Raw genomic sequence first — 27,848 nt, 5'->3', positions numbered from 1 at the left:
AGCTCCAGCAGCACAGGCAGAGACTGAGTCACTTTCTGGGAGCAGCACGACATCTCCGGGAGTGATGAAACGGGGGTGTGCCCTGAGGCCACGCCTCTTACCCATGTGGCCATGCCCCCTTTTCTGACAGGCAGGAGCTTACTAGGAATTTATTGGCCAAACTGGGTATTGCCGACACCAGTGCCTCCACTGCAGCCAGGTTATATATCTGAATCTCTTCCTTTAAGAACAGTGATTCCAGGCTACTGTGACATCTCTGTGCAGTGAAACCAGGCTGTAATGGAAAAACTCATACAACAAACTTATTTACTAGAATTTATTTGTCAGTTAAACAAATTACTTGCAAATGTCTGCATTATTTAAACATATTCATTGTTAGTTCATTATTTTCATTTATAAAAACAGTTTAACATGGACATATTTAAAGAAAAAATAAAAGAATCTGTGTGGGCTGGAATGATCAGGTCTGTATTATGCAGCCAGAAGTAGCAATGTGGGTGTGTGGCTCAGGATATTGGCCTGTTTGGTGAAGTAATACCACAGATGTTCCATAATGTTATTACCGCTAATAATTCATTGATGCCAGCTCTTGGTAGAAATGTTCACAAGAAACTAATGAGAAGATTGTCCGAGTCAGCCAGTTGTGAGGGCCCTGCCAGTGAGCTAACCTGCTCGGGGCAGGGGTCTACCTACTAGTTATGCTGCAGGAATTTATTTCTTTATTTGTGATTGTTTGGAAGAGTTTCATCAGATTTCTTTCAGTGAAATAGTATAATCTATAAGAAGGAATCATTGCAATTGAAGCACAAGTGGAGGGGATGAAAATCATGTCACAGGCCTGGCCATATTCTGGAACGCCCACTGTAAGAAGCAATCAAATGAGCTCTGTCAGAAGAGAAAAGTTATCACATGAGGATGTCATCAGAACAGGAAAGCATGGCCTATACCTAATAACAACACCAAAGACTACATTGCTTTATATGGCAATTGTACAGTATGTGTGTCTGCCTGTCTAGTTTCAGGTGCTTTGCACAGCTGTCACCTGGTCTTCTAATCATATTTACTAACTTCCCTAATAATGATAGAATTCATTTGGATAGGTGGTTGGGATACTATATGCTAAGTCACTAGCATTCCAGGACTTATTGGATTCCCTTTCCAGCCGGTCTTTCTGTCTGGTTTTCCAAACGGAATTAACTTTAGTGCAATTGAATTTTCTGCAGTACTTCAGATTAGTAATTATTGCCTGATATGGGTGCGTACTAATTTTGTGAGCTTTTATATTTTGACATGCATGTCTACTATTCAATTTATTAGTGCCTTTTATATCTGCTTACTTGCAAGTACTTTATTTACAGAATTAATGTAATTAAGTGTTACAAACTGTTATTGTCCTATTTTTATATTTAATTATTTTATTTATTAAATGGTTTATTGATGTAGCACTGCTTTTGTCTAATTTTCTGGTTCCAAAATGTTTACAGTTAAAAGATTGACATGGATTTAGGTCAACATGATCAACATGGTCAAAAGGTCGACACTTGGATTTTTATGATTTTTCATTATTTTTAGGGTTAGGATGAGAGTTAGGGTTACACACTTTGTGGAATGTTACGGGTTAGGCTACGGAAGGAGGCGGGTTAGCGGTAGACACTATGGGGGCGATCCAAATCAGCGTGAATTGAATATCGCCGGGAAGGCGCTCCCAGAGCTATTCAATTCAGCGCGCTATTTAGTCAGACTAATGAGGGTGCGAGGAGAAATCTGACTAAAGTGCTGGCTGCAATGCTGATTTCCGGCTTAGCGTGGCGCTAACAGCCTCGCTGCCCACACTTTAGTATTAAAATGCCAGTTCTCGCGACAAAATACCCAAGTTAAGTTACGAGAACTGGCATTCACCAATTTAACTACTTCCCGTCCAAGTAAACCTCAAGCTGAAATGAATAGCTCCAGGAGCTCCCTCCCGGCGCTATTCAGTTCACGCTGAATTGAATCGCCCCCTATGTTAGGGTTAGGCACTAGGGGAAGGGTTCGGGATAGGCACTAGGGGAGGGTTAGGCACTAGGAGGAGGGTTAGATTGAAGATTAGGGTTAAAATAAAATAAAAATGTCTTCATTTTCTGTGTCGACCATTTGACCCTGTCAACCAAAATCCATGTTGACCATTTAACAGTAAAACATTTGACCTGTCGACCATCTGGTGTTAACCTATCTATACACTGTCGATCTTTCAATCCACACCCGTTTCCAGGCATCACCTGTGATACTGCAGAGAAAGTGACCAGCAGAAGGCGCTAATGAAGAAGATGCAAGAGATTTAGGGGTCTATTTATTAAGCAATGTTAGGAGACAGAGTGAAAAGTGATAAGAAAGTGATAAGGTGCCAGCCAATCAGCTCCCAACTGCCATCTCACAGGCTGTGTTTGAAAAATGACAGTTGGGAGCTGATTGGCTGGCACCTTATCACTTTCTTGTCACTTTTCACTCTGTCACCTAACACTGCTTAGTAAATAGACCCCATACATGGGGGTCGCTTTCTAACTCAACTCTAAATTGCATTTACAATACAGTTGCCCAATACAATTGCACCATAAATTGTAACTTTATTGCAAAGTCATACTGAGCTAGTTATACTGGCCACTTGACCATCGCGACCATCATCATGGACGCTCGCATAAGCTGTGGGTGGTAACCCACAGCTATGCGAGCGTCCAGGAGGACGCACCAAATAAAAATAAAAAACGCCCTGTTTCAGAGCGGGCGCTCGTTCAGAGCGTCCGGCTCTGAATCAGGCCCTGTGTGTGCAGTAAGTAAACCAAAGGCAGAGCTATTGGATTCCAGCATGGGTGACCAGCTTAAGAGGGTTCAGGGCTAGTAAGGATACATCAATAAAGTGCTTTCCAAATAACTTTTCTTACTTCGAGATATCCCATACAGTTCTTATGTTATGATGAGGCATAGGGGCCTATTCATCATTACTAAACATACGATGAAGATAATTAGGTTTAGAACTCGCATGGAGTTCTACCTATTTACCAGGGGAATTAATCATTCCTCCTCTCCATAAGTATCTATTCCGAAAAGCTGTCATTATTGCGATGACAGCTTTTTGGGAAATAGATACTTTTCCATGCTTCTCCTACCTTACCGCAGCTGTAGTCAGTTCTGCACATGTGCCGCTTCTAATCACAGAATCGGCGCATGCGCAGCATTGATTTCAGCTACCGTAAGAATATGAAATATATTTATATTTCTAACTTTTACCCATGTTCCCCGCGGCGCTCGATCCTGCTGCAGACTGAAGCATCTCCCCTCTGCACTTGTAAGTGCTCCAACAGTAAGTAAACAGTTCATTATTAAGCTTACTTACAAATGCCACCGGGGGAGATGCTTCAGTCGGCAGCAGGATGGAGCGCCGGGGGGGCACAAGTTATGCCGGAGCGTCGCGTCAGGTCCCGCAGTAGGCAGCGGCCGGGGTAAGATCTGTGTCCTGCTGAGGAGCGGGCGGCCGCTGCCGGAAGAGTAGGGGGGATATGTGCTATACAAGCTGCCATGCCGTCTAAATGGCAGCTTGTTAGCACTTTCGGGGGGCTGTACGCCATCTGCAGACGGCGTAAATTAACAGCATCAATTACCGTTTGATGAATACAGTAATTTCCGCATCCCCATATTAATATATGGGGAGTGTGGAAATTAACGGAGACTGACTTAACAAGGAGATATTTGTCATATCTCCTGCGTTAAGTCTTTTAATGAATACAACACATACATAAGTATGTGTAAAAATACATGAAAAATGATATTTTAGGTTTATTGAATAGGCCTCTCAGAGAGTAGAAGTTCTCACTTTAGTCCTGTATTGTGAACACAGGGCCTGATTCAAAGATTTCTGCAAAGCTGATATTTACGCAGATCGAGTGATTGTTTTCATTGTGCATGTGCAAAAGCCGCACTGCGTACAGTGGAACCACTCGCAAAGTGAGAGGCAGTCAGTATTTGTGGGAGGTAATGCGGGGTAGAAAAAATGCAGACGTGACGGGCCATTTAAACGCCGTGAATAAAATAGCCATTGCAATCTCCTCCACAGCATGAGAGCTCTCTGCGTGTCAGGAGAGATGCAGTGTTTGCAGCTAGTCAGATTTGCCTTATGTTGCATGACTGCCTGCTGTGCATCGATGTTACAGATATACAGTAAGAAGGCTCGGCTATGCTTTGGAAGGCATTAGCATATTTTATCAACTGCGATCTGTGAGAGAATGCATTCGCTATTGCATTAACGTAAATCTGGAAATCAGGCCCACAGACCATACAACCTAAGGCTGATGTTTATGTGTCCTTTAAAGAGAATACACCAATGGTGTATCTATAATGGGTGCAGGGTGAACGGTGCACACGGGCGCCTGAGTCCAGGGGGGTCACACCACACACCCTACACTCATATATAGTTATACTTATCTCTCCACAGTCTCCAGATTTTTGCAAAGCAGCAAAAATAACAGGGAGAATAGCGGTAATGCAGTAGAGATGTCCCCGGGAATACGGTGTGGGCGCCATTTTCCCGGAGTCTCGTGCATGCGCAGTAGATTCTGGCACCAAGCCAGATTCTACTGTGCTGCCAGATAGGAGAGGGCCCAGTAGGGCCCACACTGAGTCTGCACACGGATCCTCTCTTAAAAACGGCCCCTGGAATACACCATAGATAAATAGCTGAAGTATACCAGTATGTTAGTGCACACATCTCTTATTCAAAGTAATAAAATGTTCACACAGGAAAAGACACATTTTGTGGTCAGCAATTCACCTAACCTCAAGTAGCTGCAAGTCTGTACCTATTTAAAAATGTGTTGACCAATATATAAACATTTAAACTGTGCACACAGAACAATTTGCTCACAATATACCCCAATGTGTCATTAGGAATAGAGCAGAAGGAGCAGTCCCTATTTTGGACTCAGTTTCCTCTGTTGCTCTTTAAAATCTGATGAATACATCTGTAGTATCCAGTTATTCCCAACCAAAACCTCAGAATACATTTGTGCTTCGCAGTGATAGGCTGGGTGTTTGGTAATGAAAACAATCGGGCTGTTCGGAGCTGCAGGCAAAGTGGCAGTAGCTGCGGGCAGCCGCGGAAGCCTGATTTACTACTATATGCTAACACCTGTATCTGTTCAACTAATGCAGGGGATAGTGCATGGGCGCCAATTGGGATGGTGCATGGGCGACTAATGCAGGGGATGGTGCATGGGCGACTAATGCAGGGGATGGTGCATGGGCGACTAATGCAGGGGATGGTGCATGGGCAACTAATGCAGGGGATGGTGCGTGTGCAAGCGGAAACCATTTCCGTCCAAGCAACCATCATTAGCGTCAGCACTTGCATCAGCCCCATGCTAGGTGCAGGAGGTACGTTTGAAACAAGCTTCCATCCTCTATACACATGGAGCTTTTGATACATGCCCAGGACACTTGCACAAGTCAGGGTGGTTACCTGAGATCACATTGTCACCACACAGGTCACTCCCGGAAATATCCTATTTCACAGAAAGACAGATCCGGCCAAGTTGTGTGTGACTCAGAATAGGACAAACATATACGCAAATGTGCGTAATTTGCTTCTGCGCAAGCACTGTATGCAAAAATTCAGTGGGTAGAATGAGACTGATACTGGAATACATGTTATTTATATATTACAGCACATGCCTACAAATTGCCTGTTTTTCTTAAACCTTATTATCCCCATTTCATCTGTAATATTTTTTTAACAGAAGAGCACAACAAAATCTAGGGTTATATAATTACGAAGCAGCCGCTTTTGTATGTTGCTACTTCCTGGCGGGTTGCAGATGTAAATATAAAACAGCGCTCGCAGTCAGTGTAACGTACATCGGGGTTTACACTGACTGCATGCGCCGTTTTACATTTTCACCTGCAACCCGCTGGGAAGGAGCCGTTGCTTCGTAAGTAAAGCCCCTAGTGTGAGAGACAACTTAAAAATGATTGTTAATGACTGGTATATTTAAATACTTTTGTTAGCTCCTAAATTCAGCATTGTATATTATATTATATTATTTATTAGTTTATTTGAGTTGTTTATTGGAGGATATTTTAGGAACCGGTATGAAATACCGCCGGCCGCATGGCCGGCAGTTCGATTCCCGGCAGCGCCTGGCCAACCACAGCAGAGTTCCCGGCAGCGGAAGCCTGACAGCGCTGGAAATCCCAATCGTCGATAGGTAAATATTGACCTAACCTAACCCCCTAATCCTCCTTAGGGGTGCCTAACCCTAACCTCCCCCCCAAGTGCCTAACCCTAATCCACCCTCTAAGTGCCTAACTCTAACCCCCCCCCCTTCCCCGCTGACTAAACCTAAGTCTCCCGGGGGGGTGCCTAACCCTAAGTCCCCCCCCGGGGGTGCCTAACCCTCCCTCCCCCTAGCCTAGCCCTAACCCCCCTAGGGGGGTGCCTAACCCTAAGTCCCCCCCGGGTGCCCTAAACCTAAAAGCGGCTGTCCGCGCCGGGGAAATGTCAGACGTCTACATCTAGACGCCCGGCATTTGACCCTCGCCGGGATATGACAGTCGGGAAGCCAGCTGCCGGTATTAAGGCAGCCAGCTTCCCGATTGTATACCATATTTTATGATAGTTTGTATTTGAAGATCAGCATGTGTGTCTATGAATGAAATAAATTGCTAATATAATTATAGCAAATCTTAGCATCCTTCTTGAAATATTCTGATATTCACCTCAGTAATGAGACTTTCCAGTTCTTGCCGGCTCAATGTCAAGTTGCTTCCAATAGTTTCAGTCAGTGCCTGACTCTGAGAATAAGTAAATAACAAAATATCAGCACTGTAATGTAACCAAAGACAATACATTTATTACTAGTTGTGGCGATATTCTACATAAGAAACATTTTCCAGGTTTTGTGTGAATTAACAGCTCCAGAATGTTTGCAGGTACAGACATTCCTCACTTAACAACCGAGTTCCGTTCCTACGACTCGGTCGTTAAACGAATCGGTCGTTAAGCGAGGACATATAGTAACCGGGAAGCAGCAGGACCCAGGCTGAGGGTGACACATACCTGTGTGCGCCCCACCTCCTCCGAGAGCGCGCCGCATCCCTGTCTGTCGTTTCCCTTATGGGAGGCAATGTCTCCTGTGTGTCCCGCGCCACAGCCACGGCCCCCTCTCAGACACAGTTGTGGGGGGGTTTTTGTGTGTTTTTTTAATCAGTGCAAGCCACAGTTAGCTGGTTGGAGCGCCGGATGTAAGTCCGAACGGTCGCTAAATAGGTAGGTCGTTAAGTGAGGAATGTCTGTATTTGATTTGTTTTGTATATGCATTACAGTACCTTCACTTCCAGATGTCAGTTCAGGTTTTATCTGTCAGCGGGTTGAATGTAATAACCTGCGAATTGCAGGCAATCTCAAGATTGCAGCTAAATTTAAAGTGGCAAAAATTTAAAAGGCAAACCCAGGTTGACTTTGCCTTTTACATTATTGCTGCTTTAAATCTACCAGCTAAAGCACAGAAATCTTGCAGGCTGTTACATTTATGCCAGCAATGCTAAAGACAATCCCCATAGCATGACATGTTGGTGTCCCAGATGTAATTGCAATCCCATATTTCTCAGCACTGGAAACAGGAACCGCCAGTTTAAAAGAGGTGTCTTCTGATATGAAATGGGTGTTTGTAGTACAGGTTGGGGTATTCATTATTCAGATCAGGCCTATTACGCTATGCCTTAGGTTTATATTTGGGGATGTTGTCAGGTATGGGGCTGGGCCTGAGTTGCTGGTAAATCCATTTTGCGGTCGGATCTTGCAATTTTTCATGCTGCATAGTTGGGCATTCACAACTCATAGCAGCTGCTGGCTATTCAGAGTAGCCCCCCAAGTGGCAACAGGGCACCCGTGTATAGGATAAGTGCTCTGAGGGTGTGTAGGCCGAGCTGCAGTAATCAGAGGTGGGTGTATGCAGTGATGTGTCTGATCTCAGACGGACCTCTTACACCAAGGACAGTGCTGGTGCAAATGCGTGCTGATAGCTATGATGGACGGATAGGGGCTGTGCAATAGAGGCATAGTTGTGGCCAAGTCTGCGTACAGAGGAAGATCCACATTTATTTCTGGCCATGCCTTGCAGCCGATCTCCCGGATGACTTGCATGCAACTGTGCATCAGGCCCTACAGTATATATTAACTGTGCCCATTTGTGCAGACCGACAGACTCAGGAGCTGGAACCTTGAGCAGAGAGCTACGGAAAGCTCTGTATGACTCATCAGCTGCTGTGGAACTAACACTCCCAGCATGCCTTGGCAACTCTACCTCTATAGGAACATTTGCTCATTTTGGAAACACATGGGTTGGCTGATAAAATAATTTTTTGTTCGGAAATGACAGTAGGGATTATACAGGAGGCTAATCATTTTGTAATCCCAATTTAGTTATATGTATGTTTTTCCCTATGCACTCTTGCATGCCATTAAAATAGAATGTAACCCATTGCAAAATGAATGTGGTATTTTGAATCTACATCAGATAGCAGCTTCTGGGATTGTAAAGGTGCCTATCCACTAGACGATTAAAATGAGCGATTGAACAATATCGTTATGTTCAATCGTTCCATAATCGTTTGCAGATTGTTTGAAAAATGTCTAAAACGACCATTTTGCGCTCCCGCTGGTCGTTTAGACATCTATAATCGGGAAAACATGCTGGTTAACCTGACGATAACTTCAGGTTCAGCTTGTTTGCAGATGATTGATGTGCCTACACTGAACGACTGCTCGTTCAGTGTAGGCACATCACAGACTGACAAACGACTGCAAGATTACAATATCGTAATCGTGCAGTCTTTTACCTGTCTTCTAGTGGATAGGCACCTTAAAGGTGCCCACAGACATAGCGATGTGCTCACAATCAGCCGATACGATTTCCCTTGAAACTCTCCCCGGCAGCTCTGCACACGATCTGCACACGATTTGGTGTCCAATCTTCATACGATCTCTCCTGCATCCAGACTTTTTACAGTTTTTATCGCGTCCTAGATTGTCAGATCGGCACGGCAGATCTGACGATGCAATGTGCGACAGCGGGGGACGCGCATCGCATCGTGATCGTGAGTGGGGACTCACGATTTCCTCACGATTTGGCCATATTTTACACGATCTGTCGTTCCAATGTGTCGGAATCGACCAGATCGGGTAAAATATCACTGTGTGTGGGCAGCTTAAGGGTGAAAATATAGTTTCAAAGACTGTACAAAACCAAATAACCTCTACATAATGTGCAGAAAAGTAGATATAGAATAATTGTATTGTCTCATTTATTACTTTGTGGCATTTCACACATTCATCAGAATAAAGGGTATGTGTCAGTGTACAAGTCACACATGTTGCACTTCAGGATGTGCTTTTGCTGTATGGAGAAACATTCTCTATCAGAAGTCATTGCATTAGTTACCAGCATTATTTTATAGCAAAAATGTGCCAATGCTAATAAAATTGTCCTAAATCAGGCACCGATCATCTGGGCTATTATTATAATTACAAACTTGTACAGTGCATTAAATAGTAACCAATCAGCAATTTGCTTTCATTGGTCTTGTGGAAAATAAATTTATGGGGTACATTATATGACGTAGCGGCTTTTGCAAGTTACTGCTTCTCAGCCGATTTGACCTCAAAATTTAAAGCAGCCGTACAAAACATGCTGGACTTTGCACTTATGTTAGATGTACTTTAAATATTTAGGTCAAACCCACACAGAAAAGGAGGCATGCAAAATCCGCTGTTTTATAAATATTCCCCATGGTTGCTATTATACTATGAAAGTTTGCATCTATGGGCCTGATTCAGACCCACTCGCGAGCGGCTGTCCGCTCGCAAGTGGGTCGATGTTATGGACTGAGCATGCGCACGACGGAGGGAGCTCCGTCGTGCGCATGCGCCAGACGCGACGAGCGAAGGAAAGTCCTTCGCTCGTTGTGTCCGATCAAAGGGGGCGTGCTGTCAATGTTGATTGACAGCACGCCCCCTTTGGTGGGCGTGCCGGGGGCGTGCCTCCCTGACGGGGGCGTTCCCACGGGAACGCCTCCCGTCAGAAGCCGGCCCACTGACATCACTAGTGATGTCAGTGGGAGTGACTTTGGCTCTGATAGAGCCAAAATCACTCCGGAGCTTGCGGTTGAAAACCTCAACCGCAGGCTCCGGCTCGCAAATTCGATGGTCGCGATGGTCTCGACCATCGCGACCATCACAATGCACGCTCGTATAGCCTGTGGGTGGTGACCCACAGCTATACGAGCGTCCAGGAGGACGCTCCATGAAAATGGAGCCCGGCCCTCATTCAGAGCGTGCGCTCTGCTCAGAGCGTACGGCTCTGAATGAGGGCCAATGTTAGTAAATACTTCCCAGTAGGTATAAGACCTGTTATATGAAGAGTGTTTGGGACTTTCTACATAAATAATCTTTTCATAATTTGCCTGCTCCTACACGCTAGAGTGACCTGCGCTAACCTTGTCCCTGTACTCTTCCCCCATGCTAACCTTGTCCCAGTACTCTTTCCCCCATGCTAACCTTGTCCCTGTACTCTTCCCCCCATGCTAACCTTGTCCCTGTACTCATCCCCCCATGCTAACCTTGTCCCTGTACTCTTCCCCCCATGCTAACCTTGTCCCTGTACTCTTTCCCCCATGCTAACCTTGTCCCTGTACTCTTCCCCCCATGCTAACCTTGTCCCTGTACTCTTCCCCCCATGCTAACCTTGTCCCTGTACTCTTCCCCCCATGCTAACCTTGTCCCTGTACTCTTCCCGCCATGCTAACCTTGTCCCTGTACTCTTCCCCCCATGTCTGCGATTTTACTATAAGGTTTTCTATTGTGTTTTGCACTTATGCTGTGTTACTTGTTTTTATGTTTACAATGTACGGCAATGCGGTGCCTAATAAATAAATTACTATAATAATTTGGAGCACTAGGCCTTACATCTACTTAACCACAATAATAGTAATAAAGTTTACAGGTTATTGTATTATACCCAGTGCCAGCGCCTACACTCCCCACATCTGAAGTCCCACATCATGTATCTAGACCTCTTCTAAGATTTACCCATGTTTCCCAGATCACTGAGCTCATGATATTAAGTCCCAGATCATTTGTAGAACCTCCTCTACTCGCTGATCCAACACACACAACACATATAGTGAAATCGAGTTGGGTATGATATGCAGACGGCCGGGAAGCTGTCTGACTAAATACTGATGCCGCAAGCACGCACGCTGAAGATCCCAACTGGGGCTGTTAAGTACCCTAACCGTCCCCTCTCCCCCCCCCCCAACCCTCCCTTAGTGGTGCCTAACCCTAACCTCCCCCCGGGGCTGCCTAAACCTAACCCCCCTTCCTGTACCCTAAACCTAACCCTCCCGTGTTGGTGCCTATCCCACCTCCCCGCACCCTAAACCTAACCCTCCTGGGGTGGTGCCTAATCCTAAGAACCCCCAGGGGTGCCTAAACCTAACCCTCCGCCGCGGCTTAGCGCTAATAGTGCCCGGCTTACCTTCGTTCAGAAAGCCGTCTGTCTAGATTCCGGCGGCGGGATCTAGACAGGCGTCGGGATTTCAATGCCTGTCTTTAGTCCAGCGTCTGGATTTAGACGCCGGGATTTAGTCAGACGGGTTCCCGCTCGTCTGCATTTTGACCGCATCCCATGAAATCTTATGGTTTCCCAATATTCACTTAAGATGCTTTTACCTTGTGTTTATTTCTGCTTGCAAATACTTCTAGATTGTAATGCCCACTACCTCCATCAGTCTCACTCTCTATTCCCCATTCAGAGCTAAACTTAGCAAGGGGAACACCTAGGAGCAGCAGATCAGCCAATATCATGTCCACGTGTACTTTAATTTTTATCACTGAACTGAAAATGATGTTCCTCATATGCTTTGTAAAATATAATAAATATGTGGAGCCAATTGTTTCCTAAGTCAAGTAGACCAGTCATACATGTTATCCTGATACCACTCACCATAACCTCTGTCTGCAATACTCCAGAGCTAGGCACAGTCTCTCCTCGAGCTGATGATCCTGTCGTACAGGGATCTGTTCTAGGTACCGACAGAGGAGGCCTTTCACACTGAGGTACAGCACTGACCTCATGCGGGTGCCCTGTGGTGGTGAATGATTTTTGAGTAAGACTGACCCCAGCCTGGGACAAATGTGACTGTGAAGCATTTGGAAGTAGAATGGGAGGAGCATGTGCACTGTATTGCGGAGGTTGGACAAGATGGGCTGCAGGCTGGATTTTTTGGGAGCTCCTAACCTGTGGCCCAAGTGAGGGTTGTGGGCAAATCTGCAGCACGGGTATTTCAGAGGAACGTGTGTGTGACAGCAGGTGAGGCCCATTCTGGGGCTTAGGCAGAAGCTGGTGGGAGTTCTCTGCATGTGATTGTGAATAAGTCTGGGGTGCAGGACAGGTCTTAGTCTGGGGTGTTGGCAGATGGTGGTGATCAGAGCAGAATTGTGCATTCTGTATGGCACTGTAAGAGAAAAAGAACAAGCATTAAATCTGCATTACATATAGGAAACATACTTTTATTATGTGTCTTAGATTAATGCTGCAAAAGTTGTCTGTTTAGTCTAAATCAGGTCCATTTAGACTGTTTATATTACATGTGCCACTTTTTATTATGTTTCCTAACATATGCCGAAAGTGCAACATGGAGGAGCAGAATGGGTTCTATTAACCACTTAACTGGCGTGGTCACATGAGATACGACCGCTGCCAAATGGCTTCTCACTGATACAGTGGCATCCCGTGCCCTCCTGCTCAGTTTTCCCTGCATTTTAAATAAAAAAAAATCAGTTCTGCTGCACATGTGCAGGACTGATTACCCCTCCTGTGGGCCGCCTCCCTCCAGCTGTGATGTAATGACCTCTGACCGCCGACATCACATGGCAATTTTTCTACTCAGAATGCTGTGCCACCGCTACTCAGAATGCTGTGCCACCGCCACTCAGAATGCTGTGCCACCGCCATGCCGAAGCACATACTGTGAAACCAAGAGTGAATTGTGTTCAGAGGGGAATTGAAATTGAGCAGTATTTCACTCAGATTGCAGAGATCAGCTGGTGGCCTTATGATCAGTAAGTGCTACTGGCCACAGGGGATTTATTGCTGCTGGGAGGGTGTAATGCGTCAGTAGGGATCACTGGACACAAGTGGTGGGGGAGGGGGGGTAATGCCACTGAGGGATCAAGAATACAACGAGGGGAAAATGCTACAGGAGGGGGGGGTCAATTGCTGCAGGAAGATATATGGCTGCCAGGGTGATGGGTAAATGCTACAGTGGTGGGGGATGATGCTACCAGTCTTCTAGACACGCTGCCAGGATGGTGCTCGATATCCCCTAGACATATTATTCAGTTGACTAAAATAAATAGAAACAAAAGGAAGAGGCGGGGAGCGCACACAAGCTAGAAAACAAATCCCAATAGTTGTGCCTCCACTTACATACACAATAAGGTTAATGAAAATTACAATCCAAATAGACCAATGAAAAATACATAAACTTATTTATTTAGCTGTATAACATACATTATAATTCATAAATAAATAATGAATAAAAAAAGGAATAAAAAATAATTACTAAAATAAGTCCAGAATCTGGCAACTCAAAGGAAGTAAAAAGTTCAAGTACTTTTGAGGAGTGGAAATGGGCACCCCATCCCCCCCAAACAGTAGAACCCCCAATATGTTTTCTTCAGCCCTTTACCTCATTTCCATAATCACGCTCTGCAAAGGGAAATGGAGTATAAGGTGGAGCTCTGCATGGAGTACAAGGTTGTCTATTCCATGTTTTCCAACATCTGCACTTCACAGAAATCTAGACGCACTTGTGTAAATCAAAGTGCACAGCAGGACTAAAGCTGATTTTGCACTGTGTACGTATCAGATGTGTTGAGTTCGTAAATGACCTCCAAGAAATCTACCATGCACACGGACACTTTTTGTGAATTTAAACTACCACTAAACCTATAGAAAAGCTGCATTAAGTATAGCATTTAGAAAAACTTAATCAGTTTATCAAATGTAATGTATCTGAGATAATGTTTGATATTTTAAAGTTTAAAGAATTGCAAAACTTAAAAGTAAAATTATATCCTTAGGCCTGAAGCACTGAGATAAGAACAATCTGACTTTGCATTGCAGTCATGTTCGACATTACAGCAGATCTGCCAAATAGTTTCTTTTTTGCTCGGATAGTCCTGATTTCCAGAGTTTTTCACCAATCCACCTAAAAAGTGGTTTGTCCAGACTATGGAATTGGTAAAGTTGGACCATTGTAGTAAAATATGGTGTAGTGGTAATCCCTAAATCAAGCCTTTAATCCCAAACCCCATTCAGGTTTTAAGAATATCCATACTAGCAAATGTGGTCTAATAATAGAGTAAGTAATAAAGGGCCTGATTCAGAGTTGGGACGCAGCTGCTGTGTGGCAATATGGTAATGTTGCAGGAGGCGTCTGAGGACAAAAGACGCCTCCTGCCAGCATCGCAGTTCTGAGTGCAGCATCGGCCATCTGAGAAAGCCAAAGGCTACTCAGGCCAGTAAATATGCATCAGGTTTATGCTAGGGGTGTGCACCAGCCACTTTTCGTGTTTTGGATCTGGATCTTTCTTCGTGTTTTGGATCTGGATTGGTTTTGCCAAAACCACCCTTCCGCGTTTTGAGTTCTCGGTTTTGTGTATTGGATCTGTATTTTTTTGGAAAAAAGCATAAAAACAGCTAAAATCACAGAATTTGTGGGTTTATCTGTTCCTATGCTATTATTAACCTCAATAACATTAATTTCCACTCATTTCCAGTCTATTCTGAACACCTCACACCTCACAATATTGTTTTTAGGCCAAAAGGTTGCACCGAGGTAGCTGGATGACTATGCTAGGCGACACAAGTGGGCGGCACAAACACGTGGCCCATCTAGGAGTGACACTGCAGTGGCAGACAGGATGGCAGTTTGAAAAACTAGGCCACAAACAGTACATAATGCAAAGAATAAAAAGAGGTGCAAGATGGAATTGTCCTTTGGCCCTCCCACCCACCCTTATGTTGTATAAACAGGACATGCACACTTTAACAAACCAATCATTTCAGCGCCAGGGTCTGCCACGCAACTGTGGCTAAAATGATTGGTTCGTTTGGGCCCCCACAAAACAAGCTGGCAATTAATTTATCCCTGCACAAACTGGCTCTACGGAGGCAAGATGTCGTCCTCATCCTCCTCATCCACCGATTCCTCACCCTCTTCAGTGTTGTGTACATGCTCATCTTCACAGAGTATTAATTCGTCCCCACTGGAATCCACCACCACAGGTCCATCTGTACTTTCTGGAGGCTGGTCTCCCTGGAAGAATTGATAATTCATTTTGATGAACATCATCTTCTCCACATTTTGTGGAAGCAACCTCCTACACCTTTCGCTGACAAGGTTCCCGGCTGCACTAAACACTCTTTCGGAGTACACACTTGAGGGGGGGGGGGGCAACTTAGGTAATATAGAGCAAGATTGTACAGGGGCCTCCAAATTGCCTCTTTTTCCTGCCAGTACAGGTACGGACTGTCTGACATGCCTACTTGGATGCTGTCACCGATGTAATCCTCCACCATTCTGTCAATGGTGATAGTATCATATGCAGTGACAGTAGACATGTCAGAAATTGTTGGCAGGTCCTTCAGTCCGGACCAGATGTCCAAACTTGGTCCTGTCTGCCCTGCATCACCGCCAGCGGGTTGCTTAGGATACCTAAGTTGTTTCTTGGCAGCAGCAGTTGCCGGAGAAAATGAAGAAGGAGCTGCTGACGTGTCACGTTCCACTTCAGCTGACAGTGTTTTCACCAGCAGGTCTTTGCACCTCTGCAGGCATGTGTCCGCCGGAAAGAGAGACACCACATAGGCTTTAAACCTAAGATCGAGCATGGTGGCCAAAATGTAGTGGTCTGATTTCAACAGATTGACCACCCTCGAATCCTGGCAAAGTGAATGAAGGGCTTCATTCACAAGTCCCACATACAGAGCGGAATCGCTCCATCTTAGCTCCTCCTTCACTTTCTCCAGCTGCTTCTGCAAAAGCCTGATGAGGGGAATGACCTGACTCAGGCTGGCAGTGTCTGAACTGACTTCACGTGTGGCAAGTTCGAAGGGCTGGAGAACCTTGCACTATACGGAAATCATTCTCCACTGCGCTTGAGTCAGGTGCATACCCCCTCCTTTGCCTATGTCATAGGTGGATGTATAGGCTTGAATGGCCTTTTGCTGCTCCTCCATCCTCTGAAGTATATAGAGGGTTGAGTTCCACTGCGTCACAACCTCTTGCTTCCGGTGATGGCAGGGCAGGTTCAAGAGTGTTTGCTGGTGCTCCAGTCTTTGGCACGCAGCCACTGAATGGCGAAAGTGGGCCAAAATTTTTCAGGCCACCCAAAGCGTCTCCTGCACGCCCCTGTCGTTTTTCAGAAAATTCTGTACCACCAAATCTATTGTGTGAGCAAAACATGGGACGTGCTGGAATTTGCGCAGATGTAATGCCCGCACAATATTGGTGGCGTTGTAAGATATCACATTTCCCTCAGTTTCTCTAAGAGGTTGTCGGCGGTGTGCCTCTTACTGAAACCGGTGATGCACAGCATAGCCTGCCTTGGAATGAGCTGGCGTTTCTGAGATGCTGCTAATGGTGACACTGCTGTTGTTGCTGCATAAGGTGATACATCTACCCAGTGGGCTGTCACAGTCATATAGTCCTTAATCTGCCCTGTTCCACTTGTCCACGTGTCCGTGGTTAAGTGGACATTGGGTACAACTGCATTTTTTAGGACACTGAGGACACTTTTTCTGATGTCTCTGCACATTCTCGCTATCGTCTGCCTAGTATCTAGATGGGATTTGGTACCAGGGACACACTACCCCCATCAATTGTCTATATCTCACTGCACTAATGACGGATACCGACGCACGTCTAACACCAACATAGCTGTCAAGGCCTTAGTTATCCACTTTGCTTCAGGATGACTGCTGTCGTACTTCATCCTCCTCACTAAGGACTGTTGGAGGGTCAATTGCTGTAAAAGAAGTAGTGGTGTTCCTACTTCTTCTCTGGGATGATGAACGCCTTCCAGCAGCAACAGTAGCAGCGGTAGCAGTAGGCGTAGCAATGCAGGATCCTCCCGAGGAATAGCGGGTAAGGAAAGTCAGTCATGCCTGCAGGACTACTTCCGATCCTGACTGAGGAGGAAATTGACGAGGAGGGAGTTGACCGTGTGGTTTGCAGGTGCTTGAATACAACAGGACAAAGGGATTTAGGTGTCCCTGGACTGCTTACGGTCTTAGCCACAGTAACTTTTTATGAAAGCGCTGCAGGTGACGTATAAGGGAGGATGTTCCTAGGTGGTTAACGTCTCTACCCCTACTTATTCTGCCTTTACATATGGTACATATGGCAAGACAGTTGTTGTCCGGATTTGGATAGAAATATATCCAGACCAAATAGGTGGAATGTTTGGTCTTCTGCCCAGGCATGACCGTGATGGGATTTTTCATCCCACGGACAACAACTTACTCCACTGGTGCCTGATTTAAACAAACCACCTCACCATCAGAATCCTCCTCGTCAACTATCTCCTCAGCGCCAGTTACACCAATATCCTCATCCTGTTGTACTTCATCAGTGACATCTTCAATTTAAATATCAGCAAGTGGGCAACTATGGGTGCGTGCAAATGGTGGAAGGAGCCACCTCTTCCCGTCCAGTGTTGGGAAGGTCAGGCATCGCAACCGTCACCACACTTGGACTCTCCATGGGGATTTGTGATATCTTCTTAGAATTAGAACACACAGTTCTTTGCTGTGCTTTTGCCAGCTTAACTCGTTTCATTTTTCTAGTGGGAGGATGGCTTCCATCGTCATGTGAAACTGAACCACTAGTCATGAACATAGGGGAGGACCTAAGCCGTTCCTTGCCACTCCGTGTCATAAATGGCATATTGGCAAGTTTACTTTTCTCCTCAGATGATTTAAATTTATTTTTTAAGGTCATTTTCCTGAACTTTGCCATTTGGGATTTTATATGCCCTCTACTATGACATTGGGCATCGGCCTTGGCAGACGACGTTGATGCCATTTCATTGTCTATGTCATGACTAGTGGCAGCAGCTTCAGCACTAGGAGGAAGTGGTTCTTGATCTTTCCCTATTTTATTTTTATTTGACAAATTTTTGTCCTCCATTTATGTGATATTGATATGCGTGTGGCTAAGGCGCACACAAACGCAGAAAAATATATATTTTTTTTGGAGCACACTTTGGGCGTTACACCACCCTTCAACAGACGAGCCAGCCGGCCCTTTACTTATGACACAGGCGCACGCTTGGCGCTACTTTGTTGATGCACGTGCGGCTACAGCGCACACAAGTCACAAACACAGCAAACTTTTTTTATTTTTTTTGGGAGTGCACTTTGGGGGTTACACCACCCTTCAACAGACGAGCCAGTCGGCCCTTTACATATGACACAGGCGCACGCTTGGCGCTACTTTGTTGATGCTTGTGCGGCTACAGCGCACACAAACAGAAAAATATTTTTTTATTGCACTTGGAGGGAACACCCCTGATGGACAGAGCACCCCCTGGACATCACTACAGCACCCCTTTAGGACTACAGCCTTTATGGGACACTGCACAACACAGCCCAGCCAGCCCCTATGGACGACAATAGCAGCACAACTCCCACCCTCCCTATTCACTGTCCACAGCCGGAGTGAAAAATGGCGTCGACGCAGGGACCTTTTATAGAATCCAAAACCCGCGAGAATCCGACAGCGGAATGATGACGTTTTGCCTCGATTTCAGATCCGAGTCAGGCGGGAAAAATCGAACCTGACTCTGATCCGGCTCGGATCGGGGGGCCTCGGGGGGGTTCGGATTTCAGAAATCTGAACCCGCTCATCCCTAGTTTACGTACACGTCTTAAGGCTGTAATGGTAGCGATCTGTCAGCGATACGATATAGCTGACAGATCGTTATGCACCCTCCTGGTGTGCTGGATAATCAATATTGATTATCCAGCACACCACCAACTTACCGCCGACTATAGCGATCCACGATCGTAGATCGCGAGTCACTATAGTAACTTGCTCAAAATCAAGCAAGTTGAGCGGCATGCATGGCCAATGGACGATATCGCTATCGTCTATACGTGGCCGCGCATCGCTGGTCAAAGGTAAGTTGGTAGGGACCATTTAAAATTACAATTTGAAAGATAACGATAACGTTATCGTTCAAATCGTCCTTTTAAATCGCTACGTGTGTACGCACATTAAGTCACCTGTAAAAAAGATATCCTTAAAAACAGGACTGTTATGGTAGCCTTGAGGGCTGCAGTTGTAATGTGTTAATCCCATTACAAAGCACAGTAAAACAGCTGTTAGGTTAGGTCAATAAATTGAAAAAGCAAAATACAAGCAAATTACTAAGATGTGATAAATTCAATGCAAAGGCTTTATCTTTGTTATTTCATACTGTGATAAAATCGGTAATAGTTCCTACCTTTCTAAGCGTGGGGGGCTGCCCGTTTGCATAGCTACAGTCAGACCCCTGTTCTCTACTGGGCATCCTGCCAGGTGTATTGCGCATGTGCCTGTGACCAACGCATGTACATACGCCAGTGTCAGGTTCTGTATAGTCTGTTGGCACAGGACTGGGACCACTGGGCTATTCTGGAAAGAACTGGAATGTGTGAAACAAAGTATAAGTATAATGCTTTTATTCATGGGTGTATGTACTGTTCTGGATGGTGATAGGACAGAGCAAATCTAGGTAAGCCATGATGTCTGTCAGGCAGTGGCAGAACACTTGCTAAACCTAGTACATAAGTATAATGGTGCTTGGAAGATGAATGGATAAGGTACACACTATTACATGCGCCCTCTGCAGGTAAGTCTTGGTAATGAAGCTGGAGTCTGTTATACAGAGTATAGCCAGGTGATAATTAGTTGAAGTACCAGAAGTGAATGCTGTAGGAACTTGCACTCTTTGGCAGGTAGATGATCTTGATTGCAGAAGCACTGCGCCCAGAGAACCAAATAGTCCACAGATAGGGGCGTATTAAGAGAGAAGGGGGCTTGTGTGCATTCCCCATCCATAGCCCCCTCCTCCCTCCCCGGCGGCTGCCAGCATCTGTAGACTCTGGGCACTACTCTGGTCGCCGGGGAAATGTCGCAGCTGCCATTTCCTTGGTGATTTCCTCACTGCGCATGCACAAAACGCTGGGAAAATGGCAGCTGCAGCCATTTTCTGTCATTTTGTGCAGGGATGAGACACCCGATGTGGGACCTCAGAGAGGTGAGTATTAGAAAATATGGGAGCAGGGTGTGCGGTGTGGGCCCCTCTGGAGCAAGGAGCCTTTGTGCACTGCACAGCCTGCATTAGGTGCAGGGAGCTCCACTGATGACATGCGCACAAAAGTAACCAGGTTTCCAGCAAGTGATGTTATACGTAGTGGTGTCACAAGGAGGTGCGGGGGTTGCGGGCCGCCGAGGGGTGACTTTAAGGGGTGACACTCCCCCACAGTGACAGGAGCCGGGTGCTGCACTGTAGTATTAAGTGTCGCACTGACACAGTAAGGGAGCCGGCACTGCAACACAAGCAGTCAGCACCCCCTGCACCCGCCCCCCCAGTAATATTAAAAACGGAACCACGGGGGATCGAGATTGGGCCGTGAGGCTACGCCCCTGTCCCACGAGAGGCCAAGCGCCTACTCACGAGGCCACACCCCCTTTTCATGCTCAAACCCTTCCTCCCCGCACCGGGTGACACCGCAGGGAGGGACGCCACTGGTTATACGCAGATGAGGCACAATGGTGTAAATAGATAATGATGAGTGAGCATCAAGCCTGTGCTGAGTGGCAACAGGGACAAACTGGAACAAACAGGGACGTAGACTGAGTGTCTGCAGCGGCGCTACAGACCAGGAACTGTGGCGAGACAAGTTGTACTGGCCATGAATGAGTGGGCCAGGGGAATTTAAATAGGTTGCCCTGAGCCTGGATAGGCTGATGGAATCTTGTTGTCAGTGCAAGATCAGGATTGGATTGGATTAGATCAGGCCCGGGGGCCGTATAAGGCCCCCGGAATCATTTGGTCCGGCCCTTTGAGCTTTTATCTGCTAGCAGGGTACCTAGAAAGGTACCCTGTAGCCAGAACCTATGTAGCAGTGCCACCTGGAGCATCCTTAGGATGCTTCAGACAGTCACACCGCTGCCCTTACAGCTCCCCGTAGCATCCTCAGGATGCTCCGGGCACTGCTGTAATCACCGGTGATTGAGGCCCCGTCCACTGTGACGTCACACGGAGGCGGCGTGGTCTGCATCAGGCCCGCAAATAATGTTATATATATCAAAATGGCCCTCGGCAGAAAAAAGGTTCCCCACCCCTGGATTAGATCATGTGAGGTGAAACAATATGGCGGCGCCCATGCCACGCTGCAACATGAGAACACTGTCAGACGGATTCCATGATAGGATGACCACCCAGGGATAGGGATGCAGTAGTATACCATGAAGAGTAGTGAACGCGATGGGCAAGATCAGATAAACTTTTGCTGAACTGCAATCTGACAGTTGGCTTCTAGGGACTGCATTGGTTGCAGTCCCTTGAGGCCGTTGCAGTCCCTAGAAGCTGGGTAGGGCTCACTGAAAGGCAGAGGAGTGGTTTCACATTGGAAACGCTCTCTCTGCTAATCGTGGTCCGGACTGGCAGTCCCAGGGAAAGAAAGCACCTCCCCTTGGGGCTGCATGTTTGGCTGTGAATAAAAGATAGCGCTTCTAATAGGAAACCACTGCCAGAAGACACTGTTTAACTCAGGGTGGCAGATTTTATTGGGGGAGCTGGTAAAATCCGTCACTGGATAACATTTAGAGCAGGGGTGGCCAACCAGTCAGAGGCAAAGAGCCAATGTCACGACCAGGGTTTCTCGGCAGTTAATACCTGTGAGGAAGCTAAGGCGAGGAGCGTCTGGTGGGGTGCATTGGCTGCGCGTAGTCCTGTGCGGGCATACTGTCACTCTGGTCTGGTTAGGCCTGGTGGTGTTTCCGTTCCGTTCTGGCATGGGCGCCGCCATCTTGCCTCTGGACATGTGACCTAGTTGCCCTATCCTGGTGTCACATGCTCTCTCTAGCCTGTCACAGTGCGGCACTGGGTATTTAAGGGAGTGCAGAGCTTCCTTTCATTGCCAGTGCAACGTGTTTCTCAGTGAGAGCTGAGAGAGAGTTCCTGTGCTTGTTCACCTGTCTGTTGGGATCATTGCCTAGCCTGCTTCACCCTGCCTGTTCCAGCTCGCTGGATTCTCCTGCATCCTCCATTACCTCTCCCTTGCCTGAGTACCTGTGTCAGCTGTTAACCTGCACCTTGGCTCCACTTGCATTCCTCTGGACATTATTTTCTTCAGCCTGCACTTTCATGTCAACCTCACAAAACCTGGAATACTTGACTGCCTTCTGTTATCACTACTTGGACTTTTTCCCATTGCCTCACTACCGTTCCAAAGCGCACTTTAGTGCTATACCCGGACTTTTTGTTTTGCCACATTCATGTCTGTTAAGTCACTCATTAAAAACCCCACGTTTATTTTTAAATCTGCTTCAGTATCTGCTCCTATTACCACCCCGGGCCCACAACAAAACCAGAATCTCACAGCCTAAAAGTATCTGTAGGTATGTCAAAGAGCCGAGATCATGTGCACACCAAAGGCGTATGTGCAAACAGGGCGTGGTCATCTAGGTCACGCGCCTGTTATAATGTTTGTTGAAGCATGTAAAAGCCATGCACATAATCATCGTGGAGGTAACTATTAAAGGGAAAGAAAAAGCCAGAACAATATAGAAAACATTGAAAAAGCCAGACCCACATAAAATACATTGAAAAAGCCACTTCCACATAAAATATACTGAAAAGACACATCCACAAAATATAAATTGAAAAAAAAACAACAGATCCACATAATACAATCCAACTCCCCCTGGTGTTACTCCAGCCCGTCCATGTGTCACTTCAACAGCCTCTCATGTGTCAGCCCCCCATTTGTCACTCCAGCAGCCCCTCATGTGTCACAACAGCAGCGCCTCCATGTGTCACTCCAGCAAGCCCCCACGTGTCACTCCAGCCCCTGATATGTCACTCCAGCAGACCCTCATGTGCCACTCCAGCCCCTCCTCTCTCACCGGGGCACTCCAGTCCAGCCACCTTCCCCCACAGTCCCTCCCACTCCACGGGCCACTCCAGCCCCCCACGTGTCACAAATAAAATGACCCCCCTCCCCACAGCTCTTACCCTGTTGCGACTGTCTGTGCCACGTAGGTAGGCTCCGGCGTCTGCGACCACGTCCTCATGGCTGCAGGGTCAGTTACAAGTTGAGCACTGACTCCTGTTTGAGGCGTGACATCACCACACCGCCCCTACATGCCTCCGGAGTGGAGCAAACTGCTGCATCAAAGGACGTGCCTTCTCTGAACAGCTGTGTGCCTATCAGAGGAGGCAGTCAGGGGAGCCGCATCAGAACAACGGAAGAGCCACAGGTTGGCCACCACTGATTTAGAGGCTCCACTCCCCTTCACACACGGCCCTGTCATCTCCTTTATGTACAATGATGGACGTTATGTCTGTGCAGCACATAGATCCAGGCTTGTTTTCAATACATAAGTCTTTTTCAGTGGAAAATATATCAGTTATTACCTCACAGACCCACAATTCTCTGGCTGGCCCTCCCGAACTTTGCTGCTATTTTCAGGAGCATTCTCTGGAGGTTCCTGGGGAAACAGATAAAGAAATAACTATTTTATTTGTGTCACAGAATTATATTTATTTTGGGATATTAAATATTCCAGATGAAATAGCACAACTGTAATTATAGGGTAAAAATAATCCAAGCTGACCTAATGAAATGAATGCTCTGTGAGCACAAGTAAGTGAATGTGACTTCTGTGTTGTCCATATACTGGATGTTTAATAAGTATGAGTGCAGATTTGTTGCATGCTATTTGCAGCATATTTATAACTCAATATAAACATTGCAACTCTAGTGATATTATTTAGGATCCCAGGTGGTAAAATGGGTAGAGGGTTATTACCAGGACTGAGTAATACAGATTTAAAATGTGATTTCTTTATTTTTTAATGTAGAAGATAGGGGTTCCTATTGGGCCTGATTCAGAGATGGACGCAGTGTTGATGTCGGACGCAGTGGAGCGATTGTTTGACACTGTCCATGCATCATAGCTTCACTACGCACGCACGGCGATGGACTAGTGATGGAGGTTGTACCAAGGATTTATTTGCAAAGTGAGTGACAGGTAATCAGCGTTTGGGGGAGGTAACGGGGGTTGGTTAGAAAAACGCAGGTTTTCTGGGCGTGCCGTAGTAAGGCTTTGCAGAGGCCCCGGCGTCTCAGGTGAAATGCTCATTCTGAGACAGCATAGGCTAGCTCAGACGTTCGACCAGTGTTTTCACTTTTGTACGTAAGCACCAGATGTGAAACACCAGAGATCTCTGTATACAAGACAGCGGCTGAGTCATTAGCAAATTTTCGCAAGCCAGCTGTGGACAGGATTGCAGCACCAATGGACATTGCCTCCATATCTTAATCAGGCCCATAGCCAAAGTCAGGACCAGATGTGAAAGGCACAAAGGAACTTCAGTACTGGACAAAGAGACCAATCAATGCCAATGATTTCTTATAGGAACCCTGGGCCTGATTCAGAGCCGGACGCTATTTGCGCTCGCTCGTTCAGAAAAAGGGGTCGGCTATTTAAATTGAGCGCTCTCGCTCTTTGCGGTCTGTTGACGCCTCTATGTCTGAACGAGCGAACAAAACATGTGCTCGCTATTTTGTAAAGACGCCCCTGGCCACTCGCATCCTACGTCATCTCCGCTATTTATTTGATTAATCGAGTACATCGAAAGGCGTCTGAACTGCTCGCAGTGCTTGTGGTTGGATTTTCCCACCGCAATCATGCGAACAGGCTAAGAAACAACCAAGTGACGTGGTCGATGACGCTGCTTTGTTAATTATGCACACCCTTAAAACGCCCGTTTTGACCTTTTGGCACGCCTGCGGTCGGATCTCCACTCCCCGTTTTCAAGCATCTTCCCCTATTACCACCCACAAACGCCTCATCCTGTCACTCAAATTAGCAGGCATTCGCTATTTTGCGAGCACACAATTTCCGACCTTCAATGAATGGTTCGCGCATGCGTATTACAACCCCTCAGAGCGAACGAGCGGCCGCTTACGAGCGGCTCTGAATCAGGCCCCCTGCTCCTTCTTTTTTCCTTGCACATAGGGCTCTATTTACTACAATCTGCATTTGTAATGCAGATTGTAGTGTGATATTACTGACTGAATTCGCATTGCGAATTCAGGCAATATCACAGGGATTTACTACAAATCCCTTGCAGGGACAGAGCTTGCGAGAAAGCTCTGTCCCTGCGAATCCCCACCGCACTCTAGTCACGATATTATCGGGAAAAAATACCGTGACTAGTGCCCCGCATGTGCGCCAACTGGCTACCGCTACTACCTCCCCCCCGGCGCTAAGCCCAGCCCCCAACACTAGGCCCCACCCACCACGATCGCGGACCCCCACGCGACCCCCCCTCCCTTAATAGCACTTACCTGCAGTCATCGGTGCTCCAGTGATGTCTTCCATGCCTCCGGTCAGCTGATATCCCATACTGCACTGGGACCCGATCACCTGATGACCGGAGGGGAGTCATCACCGGAGCACCGGAGCCACCAGTCCATGGAGTCAGGTAAGTGAATTTTTTTTTGTACTATTTTTTTATTCTTTTTGCAGTAATCAGCTTGCGGTCTGTTTAGACCACACAGCTGATCACTGGGACCGGCTCCGGGCTCTGCTCTGCCTTTTAGAGCAGAGCAGGAGTCCAGTAACCGGGGGAGACCCTGGATAACGCCACCTCCAGGTGGCGTTATTATCACAGGGCTTTCCCCTGTATTTTTTTACAAGTTATCTTAGTAACTCTGGGCCTGATTCAGAGCCGGACGCTCTGACCAGAGCGCTCGCTCTGAATCAGGGCCCTCCTACCTAAAAATGGAGTGGCCTCTTGGACGCTCGCATAGCTGTGGGTTACCACCCACAGCCTATGCGAGCGTCCATGATGATGGTCGCGATGGTCAAGACCATCGCGACCATCGGGCTTGCGACGAGACCCTGCGGTAGGGTCTCGCTGCTGCAAGCCCTGGAGTGATTTTGGCTCTATCAGAGCCAAAATCACTCCCACTGACATCACTAGTGATGTCAGTGGGGCCGGACCCAGACTGTAGGCGTTCCCATGGGAACGCCTCCGTCTGGCAGCCACGCCCCCGGCACGCCCACCAAAGGGGGCATGCTGTCAGTCACTATCGACAGCACGCCACCTTTGTAGTGAGACCCGGAGCGACAGCTTGGCTGTCGCTATGCGGGTGTCGCGCATGTGCACGACGGAGCTCCCTTCGTCGTGCACATGCGCATTAGGGCACCATCGACCCGCTTGCGAGTGTCCTGCGCTCGTGAGCGGGTCTGAATTAGGCCCTCTGGTCGGATCACAGTTCCCATTACAATAATGGGAAATGCGATCTGATTACTAAAAATTAGGGGTGAGCGGGTTTGGCTCGACTTTTCCCGCCTGACTCGGATCTGAAATCGAGGCAAAACGTCATCATCCCGCCTTCCGGATCTCGCGGGTTTTGGATCCTATATAAGGTACCCGCGTCGGCGCCATTTTCTCACTCGGCTGTGGACAGTGAACAGGGAGGGTGGGAGTTAGGGCTGGCTGGGGTGTGTAGTGTAGTGTAGTGTAGTGCAGAGTAGTGTCGTGCTGCGCTGTGCTGCTGTTGTCCATAGGGGCTGTGTCCACTACTTCAAAGTCCATAGGGGCTGGCTGGACTGTGTTGTGCAGTCAGTTGTCCATAGGGGCTGTGTCCACTCCAAAGTCCTGTGCAGTGTCCCAGTCCTAAAGGGGTGCTGTAGTGTTGTCCAGGGGGTGCTCCCCCCAAGTGCTAAAAAAAATATTTTTTTTCTGTGTTTGTGAATTGTGTGCGCAGTAGCCGCACGTGCATCAACAAAGTAGTGCCAAGCGTGCGCCTGTGTCATAAGTAAAGGTCCGGCTGGCTTGACCATTAAAGGGTGCTGTAACCCCCAAAGTACACTCCAAACCAAATAAAAAAATATTTTCTGTGTTTGTGAGTTGTGTGCGCAGTAGCCGCACGTGCATCAACAAAGTAGTGCCAAGCGTGCGCCTGTGTCATAAGTAAAGGGCCGGCTGGCTTGACCGTTAAAGGGTGCTGTAACCCCCAAAGTACACTCCAAACCAAATAAAAAAATATTTTCTGTGTTTGTGAATTGTGTGCGCAGTAGCCACACGTGCATCAACAAAGTAGTGCCAAGCGTGCGCCTGTGTCATAAGTAAAGGGCCGGCTGGCTTGACCGTTAAAGGGTGCTGTAACCCCCAAAGTACACTCCAAACCAAATAAAAAAATATTTTCTGTGTTTGTGAATTGTGTGCGCAGTAGCCGCACGTGCATCAACAAAGTAGTGCCAAGCGTGCGCCTGTGTCATAAGTAAAGGGCCAGCTGGCTTGACCGTTAAAGGGTGCTGTAACCCCCAAAGTACACTCCAAACCAAATAAAAAAATATTTTCTGTGTTTGTGAATTGTGTGCACTGTGGCTGCATGTGCATCAACAAAGGAGCAGCGCCAAGCGTGCGCCTGTGTCCCATAAGTAAAGAGCCGACTGGCTCATTTCTT

The 27,848-nt window shown here is 46.9% G+C and overlaps 1 protein-coding gene across 1 annotated transcript in view; it reads right to left on the bottom strand.

Moving 5' to 3' along the window:
• Positions 1–825: 825 nt before the first annotated feature.
• The window catches only part of AIRE (autoimmune regulator), a 101,851-nt gene continuing 74,828 nt past the window's right edge, over positions 826–27,848 (bottom strand). The window contains exons 11-15 of the mRNA XM_088479270.1: positions 23,780–23,853; positions 12,324–12,540; positions 12,030–12,224; positions 6,745–6,819; positions 826–885 (exon numbers count right to left, since the gene is read on the bottom strand). Coding sequence (XP_088335396.1) covers positions 826–885; positions 6,745–6,819; positions 12,030–12,224; positions 12,324–12,540; positions 23,780–23,853 — 621 coding nt within the window. The remainder of the gene's footprint in view (positions 886–6,744; positions 6,820–12,029; positions 12,225–12,323; positions 12,541–23,779; positions 23,854–27,848) is intronic.

The sequence above is a fragment of the Taudactylus pleione genome, unplaced genomic scaffold (genome assembly GCF_031769625.1).
Source record: "Taudactylus pleione unplaced genomic scaffold, aTauple2 ptg000229l, whole genome shotgun sequence".
Taxonomy (NCBI): domain Eukaryota; kingdom Metazoa; phylum Chordata; class Amphibia; order Anura; family Myobatrachidae; genus Taudactylus; species Taudactylus pleione.
The sequence above is the reverse complement of the archived record's forward strand: the minus strand, read 5'-3'. Positions and strand labels throughout refer to the sequence as shown.